The sequence below is a fragment of the Salmo trutta genome, chromosome 4 (genome assembly GCF_901001165.1).
Source record: "Salmo trutta chromosome 4, fSalTru1.1, whole genome shotgun sequence".
Classification (NCBI taxonomy): domain Eukaryota; kingdom Metazoa; phylum Chordata; class Actinopteri; order Salmoniformes; family Salmonidae; genus Salmo; species Salmo trutta.
Genome location: NC_042960.1, coordinates 21,951,484 through 21,960,517, shown reverse-complemented (window position 1 = coordinate 21,960,517; position 9,034 = coordinate 21,951,484). Strand labels below are relative to the sequence as shown.

General features: G+C 42.6%; 1 protein-coding gene across 1 annotated transcript; it reads right to left on the bottom strand.

Moving 5' to 3' along the window:
• Positions 1–268: 268 nt before the first annotated feature.
• On the bottom strand, positions 269–4,513 carry enam (enamelin). Its single transcript, XM_029750153.1, has 7 exons — positions 4,401–4,513; positions 3,788–3,848; positions 3,612–3,635; positions 3,394–3,465; positions 1,739–1,762; positions 1,454–1,549; positions 269–1,267 (listed from the first exon to the last, which is right to left on the bottom strand). Exons 2-7 carry the CDS (start codon positions 3,839–3,841, stop codon positions 890–892), a joined length of 648 nt encoding a protein of 215 aa, XP_029606013.1. The 5' UTR covers positions 3,842–3,848; positions 4,401–4,513; the 3' UTR covers positions 269–889.
• Positions 4,514–9,034: the final 4,521 nt, after the last annotated feature.

Sequence of the window (9,034 nt, the reverse complement as noted above, 5' to 3'; positions counted from 1 at the left end):
CATATGCATGCATCACTTTCAATTCTTAAAAAAATATAAAATAATTTTACTTCACCAATTTGGACTAATTTGTGTATGTCCATTACATGAAATCCAAATGAAAATCCAATTGAATTCCAGGTTGTAATTCAACAAAATAGGAAAAACGTCAAGGGGGTGAATACTTTTGCATGGCACTGTATGTTCTTTTGAAATACATTATTTTAGTATGATAGTGTTTTTTTAAGACCTGCCTGAATGAAATAATGGATTTCTTTGTGATGGTCTATATTAAACTGGATTTATTAGACTGCAACAAAAAAATATGACATTCCAAAGGTGCACATTGGCGGCTACTGATAAGTGCTAAGGCCCGGCGATGCTAGTGTAATTATAACTTTCTTTTTTCCATTGGTTGAATGGGGGATTGGGCTTCCCGGGAAACTTTTGACCTGGATTGCAACATTATCTAAGGAGGACGTGGCTTGACAGTGGGACAATTGAAATGGGGTACACATCTTGTCTCTTGTTCCAACGTAATGTGAAGTATCACATCATAAAACATGAATTCTTTTGCTGATAAAAAAAGAGCATCAAGTGCAGTATCTCAACAGGCATTTTTATATAAAGACTGAAAAAAGCACAAAGAGAAAAGACTGAATCATCACATTTTTTGTGACTGCACAATAACAGTACAAGCTCATTGACACATGGATGTTCACAGAGATCCCACGTATTTGCCAAATTCCATTTCAGTCCCTATTCAAGTAGCCATACCATAGACCTCGCTGCTCCTACCCTGCCCTTTCCCCATCACTGTTGTTTCTCCTTTTGTGTTACTATGACTACGGAAGGGAATGTCTCCCTGGCTCGAGGAGCAGGAGCAGGCTGGCAACCGTTACTGTGGCACCTACATAACAGGGAGGGTGGGGTCTGAAGGCCCAGCCACCACGGTGGTGTCGATTGGCGCTATGAGAGCGGGATCGACAACAATGATGTCAGTGGCAACAGTGTCAATGGTGGCAGGGATGTCGACGGCAGCGGGTATAACAACATCGATAGGCACATCCACGGCTGGGTCGACAGGGGCTGCAGCTGCAGGGTCTACTGGGGTGGCGGTATCCACAACTGCTGGTTCCTCAGCTGCGTGGTCCACTGCTGGCTCAGCCTCGGCTTCAGCGGCAGCCTCGTCCTCTCCAACCTCGTCAGAGTTCAGAGGGAGGGCGGGGGCAGCAGGTGCAGCCTGGCCAGGATAGGGATAGTATCTACCATAGCCGCCATAGTGGGGCTGAAAGAGGGATAGTGAGCATGAGAAGGGGTTGAACACACACTCACATCACAATGAACACATTTGTAAGCGTTATATTACAGTAATTCTTATCTCTTCTCTTAGAGAGATGGAGAGGAAACCCACTGATGCTTTTTAATGATTTAGAAGATTATTTCAAACTGATTTAAAGGACCATGAGCTCACCACTGGGGCCTCCTCATCTGAGTTCATTGGTGGTGGTGGGTAGAAGAATTTGGGGTCTTGAGCTGGGGCAGCAGGGGCTGCAGCAGGGGTGTTCAACTGTTCACACCACAAATGGTTCAGGCCAAAAGAGTTTTCAGACAACATTATGGCATCACTATTAGCTCTAAAACAGGGTATTGTGTCTTGAGTCTCGCAAGGAGTGATAGAAGTGTTAGAAAAGCTAGGGATGTTTATGAGAAGAATCTTTCTACAGTTTTTTAAAGAGTTTCGAAAAGTAGCATTTACCATTGGGGGCTGAGCTGGTGCAGCCTTCGGAGGAAAGAAAATAATTCAATTGATTAGACGATCATTGATATGGTTGATATACAGAGCTAATTACTCCATTATGTTTCTTTATTTATGGGATTGTTGAGTGGGGGTGTTTGAGGAGTTGGTAAATGGAAATGGCCTAAATATGAAGGAGAGCAAAACACTACAGCATTGGAGAGATGGATAATGTAGATACTGCATATGTACACTGAGTGTGCCAAACATTAGTAACACCTTCCTAATATTGAGTTGCACCCACTTTTGCCCTCAAAACAATCTCAATTAGTCTGGGCATGGACTCTATAAGTTGTCAAAAGTGTTCCACAGGGATGCTGGCCCATGTTGACTCAAAGGCTTCCCACAGTTATGTCAAGTTGGCTGGATGTCCTTTGGGTGGTGGACCATTCTTGATACACAGGAAACTGTTGAGCATGAAAAACCCAGTAGGCTTGCAATTCTTGACACACTCAAACCGGTGTGCCTGGCACACACTACCATTCAAAGGCACTTAAATATTTTGTCCTGGCCATTCACCCTCTGAATGGCACACATGCACAATCCATGTGTTAATTATCTCAAGGCTTAAAAATACTTCTTTAACTGTTTCCTCCCTTTCATCTACACTGATTGAAGTGGATTTCACAAGTGACATCAATAAGGGATCATAGCTTTCACCTGGATTCACATGGTCAATCTATGTCATGGAAAGAACATGTTTTGTACACTCAGTGTATATGTTATCAATCGATAGTATATCATTCTCGATGGCTTTTTAGTATTTGGAAAGCCTAGTGGTGAAACTCAAAGTCAAACCTTTTGATAAAAAAACACTGTTTCAGTAAAATGTATAGCCTATCCTCAGTGGAATAATGTTATATGTCCTTCTTTCACAATGTGACGTATGTCTAACATGTTGTACATAAGTCTAAAACTAAATAGCTGACATCAATATGATTTAAATTGAACATTTAATATGCTTTCGATTTAAATGCATCCATGATGTATGCAGAGATTATGTTACTATATATAGGGGTGGCAGGTAGCCTAGTGGTTAGAGCGTTGGGCCAGTAACCAAAAGGTTGCTGGATCGAATCCCACAGCGGAAAAAGGTAAAAATGTGTCCTTCTTCCCCTGATCAATGCAGTTAACCCACTGTTCCCCAGTAGGCTGTCATTGTAAATCCAAATTTGTTCTTAACTGACTTGCCAAGTTAAATAAAGGTTACACATCTAATTTTTTTAGTCCATATGAAACTGGTCCAGCCTTTGCCTTTTTTTTAATCCAATCCCTGAATATGTACATACATATTCAAACAGATTAGGTTGGAGAGGTTATAGCACAGGGCAGCTGCGGTGCCCAATTAGCAGTTTAGGGGGTTAAGTTCCTTGCTAAATGGCATGTGAGATAATGATGCCAGCATCATTACCGTCTCAATGTCGCCAGATCCCCCCCCCCCCCCCTCTCATCAGCAATAGGATTCGAACTGGTAACCCTCCGGTTGCTGGTTTGTCGCTCTAAACTCGAGGCTACTGTCACCTTTTTATTCCATTGAAAGTTATGTTGTTATATGTCTAACATATGTCTAACACGTTGTGCAAGTTCAATCCGAAACAAAATGGCTGCCCTCTAACCAGTTGTCCGAGGGAACCATACATTCTGTAGAGCTCCATCCATCTCAGGGCCTCGTTGGCATGTGCTGCAACCTGCTGGGAAATACCAGATGTGGAACCAAACATGTAATTAAGCTAGTAGTTAAGATAATTGAAACCCCTTTCCCATGTCCATGACATGACGTGACATGATGATTGCATGATGTTGTTAAGAGATGTCGAAACTGAAATCCACCTACCTCATCGCTTCCACTATCAGGAGTCTGCAAGGCACAACACAGCATTTTGATAATCATCATCCAGTCAACACATAGACTTATGTCAACATCAAGAGAACACCAGCGTACAATTGAAGCTCAAGCATAAAACGATTCAATTAGAATGTAAACAACATGGTCTGGGTTTGGAGACTTACTGGAGCAGCCAGGGAGAAGCCCAGCAGGCACATCAATAGCACCACAGATATCATCTTGATCCTTATACAGAGAAAGAGGATATATGGTCAGGTTCGAAATTATTGGCACCCTTGATAAAAAATGAGCAAAAAAGACTGTATAAAATAAATACAAATATCGTATGCTCCAAATTTCATACTAATACAATTGCTCAGAGTTAACGAGTAATATTGTTTTCTCTCAAAAAAGTAGCCCCGTAATTAAGTGATAATGCCCTCAAAGCCGGTGCAACGAAGTCGAGGGGAAATCAAGGATCTGGAAAGATTCTGTATGGAGAAATTGTATAAGATCCCTACCAATGTGTTCTCCAATCTCAAAAAATATTTTTGAAAAAGGCACCATTATCCTCACAAGGTGAGGTATTGAAACAAGGGTGCATTTTATTTTGAGAAAAATATTACTTGCTGAACAACATTTATTTTCAGCAGCAGTTTCTTGAATATATGCTTAAAAGTATTCAATAATGTAACGTAAGTAGTCTATGATATAATAATACAGCAAAACAAAAGCTTTCTCCCAACTGTAAACTGTATACTTTTCTGTATACTGTGAAATGAAAATCTAGAATCTCACCTTTGTCTTGGTATCAGGAGAAAGTGAAGCAGTGGTCTTGATGTGGGAAAGAATGAACTACATAATTTCTCACTCAAAGTAAATTTATACTCTGGAACCACCTGCGACAACCAATCAGGTCTTTGCACCCCGACAAATGTGCATGCCACTGTTGTTTGATGAAATCTCCTTTCTCTTCAAAACTCAAGTAAGACGTGGAGTCTTAATGCCCCTATTATCTTTAATTACACACCATGCAATTATGCTTACCACACCACACATCCCCCCTCCCAAGTAAACCCCAAACTTGAAAAGATTCTCAAACTAAAGAAGAGGGCATCAATCGAGTGTATCTCTCATGGTTACTTTAATAAAATATCTCTTTTGGGACTTAAAAGTTTTCACAGTCTGTTAGCAATAGGGCAATTATCTCCATAAAGGCATAAGGGGTAGTGCCAAGTCAATCAAACTCAGAACAAAGGCCTTGATAGATATTGGAGCTCAAAAGCGTACATTCCTTTAACATTTTTAATTAACAGTCTGTCAACACACTGACTAGAACACACTGATGGGGCAGAGAGATATTAAACATCAATCCTTCTCTTTTGTCGTTGTTGTGAACACAGTGATATTTTTAACAGGTTTTTATCTTGTCAACGTCTGTTTTTTTCCCTCTTCATTGGTTAGGGCACGTCTGATTCATATCACAGATGCACAAGGGTGTTTTCAATGTTGGGTGTAAAGGTTAGGTTAGCCATGATGGTGGTGTGGACCAAATCAGATAAGAGGAGTTACATCAATGTGTGAAAGTCAGGTGCAGTATTCTAAACACTCCACAATCCATAACATACACACATGCCACTTAAGAATATGCTGAGCTGTGAGACTTTATGGAGATACGATAAGAATCTTGGCAACTTGTTGCTTTCTGCTTTGTCTAGTGAGCAGAAAAATACTATTGTGCTGAAGGAAGAGGGAGGTTGTGAAAGTGGGTGCCTTTTAGTCAAATTAAGAGGACTGCCACAGCATGTCTATGACTTTGTACCTTACTAAACATAACAGTTCTCTTCCACTTCATTATATTTTCACACCTGGTCACAATACTCTATTTGTAGTAGGTTGTATAGGTTTCTCGCAGTCATAGACTGAATTGTACACCAATTTACAATCATAGCATTAATCATAAATCATTATCAAATAGTAAAATTCTAAAATAGCAAAACACTTAGAATATAATACAGCGTTATAATACGCAATATATATAACAAATACTACAAAGACAAGGTTTGGGGTGGCAGCTTTAGAAAAAACATCTTTGGAGTTCTTAGGTAGACATTTCTAAGGCCCCTGGGCTATAGAGTATGGGGTGTGCATTTATCAGTTTTGTGAAGTATGTAACGGGAGAGTTCTGATATCAATCAATCAATCATTCAACTGTATTTATAAAGCCCTTTTTACATCAGCCGATGTCACAAAGTGCTATACAGAAACCCAGCCTAAAACCCTAAACAGCAAGCAATGCAGATATAGAAGCATGGTGGCTAGGAAAAACGCCCTAGACATGCAGGAACCTAGGAAGAAACCTAGACAGGCACCAGGCTCTGAGGGGTGGCCAGTCCTTTTCTGCCTGTGCAGGGTTGAGATTATAACAGTACATTGCCAAGATGTTCAAACGTTTATAGATGACCAGCAGGGTCAAATAATAATAATAATCACAGTAGTTGTAGAGGGTGCAACAGGTTAGCACCTCATGAGTAAATATCAGTTGGCTTTTCATAGTCGAGCATTCAGAGTTAGAGACAGCAGGTACGGTAGAGAGAGAGAGTCGAAAACAGCAGGTCTGGGACAAGGTTGCACGTCCGAACAGCTCAGGGTTCCACAGCCGCAGGCAGAACAGTTGAAACTGGAGCAGCAGCACGACAGCAAGAAGTCATCAGGCCAGGTAGTCCTGAGGCATGGTCCTCCGGGAGAGGGAGAGGGAGGGAGAAAGAATTAGAGGGAGCATAATTAAGTTCACACAGGAGAAATACTCCAGATATAACAGACTGACTAGCCCCTGACACATAAACTGTTGCAGCATAAATACTGGAGGCTGAGACAAGAGGGGTCGGGAGACACTGTGGCCCCGTCCAACAATACCCCCGGACATGGCCAACCAGGCAGGATATAACCCCACCCACTTTGCCAAAGCACAGCCCCCACATCACTAGAGGGATATCTTCAACTACCAACTTACTACCCTGAGACAAGGCCGAGTATAGCCCACGAAGATCTTCCCCACGGCATGAAGCCGAGAGGGCGCCAAACCCAGACAGGAAGATCACGTCAGTGACTGAACCCACTCAAGTGACGCACCCCTCCTAGGGACGGGATGAAGGAGTACCAGTAAGCCAGTGACTCAGCCCCCGTAATAGGGTTAGAGGCAGAGAGAGGGGAACCGGCCAGGCAGAGAGAACAAGGGTGCTTCGTTGCTCCAGTCCCTTTCCATTCACCTTCACACCCCTGGGCCAGACTACACTCAATCATAGGACCTACTGAAGAGATGATTCTTCAATAAAGACTTAAAGTTCAAGACCAAGCCTGCGTCTCTCACATGAATAGGCAGACCATTCCATAAAAATTATAGGCAGACCATTCCATAAAAATTGAACTCTATAGTAGAAAGCCCTTCTTCCAGCTGTTGAAATTCTAGAGACAATAAGGAGGCCTGCATCTTGTGACCATAATTGTGTAGGTATGTACGGCAGGACCAAATCGGAGAGATAGGTAGGAGCAAGCCCATGTAATGCTTTGTAGGTTAGCAGAAAAACCTTGAAATCAGCCCTTGCCTTAACAGAAGCCAGTGTAGAGAGGCTAGCACTGGAGTAATATGATCAAATGTTTTGGTTCTAGTCAAGATTCTAGCAGACGTGTTTAGCACTAACTGAAATTTATTTTGTGCTTTATCCGGGTAGCCTGAAAGTAGAGCATTGCAGTAGTCTAATCTAGAAGTGACAAAAGCATGGATTAACTTTTTGTTTTGGACAGAAAACTGTTTCAGATTTTTGCAATAGTGGCCTTTGCATGTCATTGGAGTGTTCCGTTTGTGGCTGTTGTGGGTTGCCATCCCAGTAATCTGCTGTCTGGTTGGAGGGAGTCAGTTTCCAAACTGGGAGTTCTGCAGGGATTTAGGAAATTTCAGGCTGATCTGCTCCCGTCTGCTCTCCAATGTCATGATTGCGAGGGTTTTGACAGCGTCCCGGTAGCTGGTTTACGACCCGCCCAGAATCTATTCTGCAAGCTCTCTTTTGGAGACACTCCAGCTGACCAGTCAGGGTTTGAGTGAGGCCAGGGTGCCAGGCAGGTACAGCATACTCCAGAACTTGTCTTACGTAGCTGATGTAGATGGACAGTGGTTACAGAGAAGCGCTTAATGCGTTTGAGGAGGAACAGCTTCCTGCTGGTCCTTGTGGTCATGGTGTCAACCTGGCTGCTCCAGTGCAGTGAGACCCAGCATCCTGACCTTTGTTGTCTCTGACAGGGGGACACCGTTGATGAAGAAGGATGGTGCAGGGAGTGGGGTTTTAGAGGTGACATGCATTACTACACATTTCTTCTCATTGAGGAGCATGTCATTGGTAGCGGTCCAGGTACTGTGCTCGTCCAGTGCTTTTGCATTGATGCTGGTTGCTTCAGTTTCCTGGTTTCAAGAAGATTCATGTCATCAAGATATTTTCACCCAGGTTTGGCAGCTTCATGTGCAGCATCATTGATGAGGGCAAGGAAAAGGATGGTCCCATGTGCTACCCCACATGTGAGGGACTCTCATTCAGATAGGGCAGCACGATTGCGCACCCGTTGTCTCCTATCAGATAAAGTCACAAATCCATGGGGCTATTTCAGGCCTCACCCCCATTGACAGGATCTTTTTGATGACCATAGTGTAGTTAACCCTGTCAAATCAAATCAAAGTTTATTTGTCACGTGAAATGCTTACTTACAGGCTCTAACCAATAGTGCAAAAAACGTATTAGTTGAACAATAGGTAGGTAAAGAAATAAAACAACAGTAAAAAAGACAGGCTATATACAGTAGCGAGGCTATAAAAGTGCAAGGCTACATACAGACACTGGTTAGTCAAGCTGATTGAGGTAGTATGTACATGTTGATATGTTTAAAGTGACTATGCATATATGATGAACAGAGAGTAGCAGTAGCGTAAAAGAGGGGGTTGGCGGGTGGTGGGTGGGACACAATGCAGATAGCCTGGTTAGCCTATGTGTGGGAGCACTGGTTGGTTGGCCCAATTGAGGTAGTATGTACATGAATGTATTGTTAAAGTGACTATGCATATATGATAAACAGGGAGTAGCAGCAGCGTAAAAAAGATGGGTTGGGGGGCACACAATGCAAATAGTCTGGGTAGCCATTTGATTAAATGCTTTGCTGTCAAATGCTTTGCTGAAATCTGTTGTTACCAATGAGCAGACTGAGCTTGGTTTTGGAGAGACTGTCAACAAGGGCATGGGTGGTGGACTTAGGGCTAGGGTCCTTTTTTCTCAATTTCTGCCTGACTGACATGCCCAAAGTATACTGCCTGTTGCTCAGGCACTGAAGCCAGGATATGCATATAATTGGTACCATTGGAACAAAAACACTTTGAAGTTTGTAGAAAT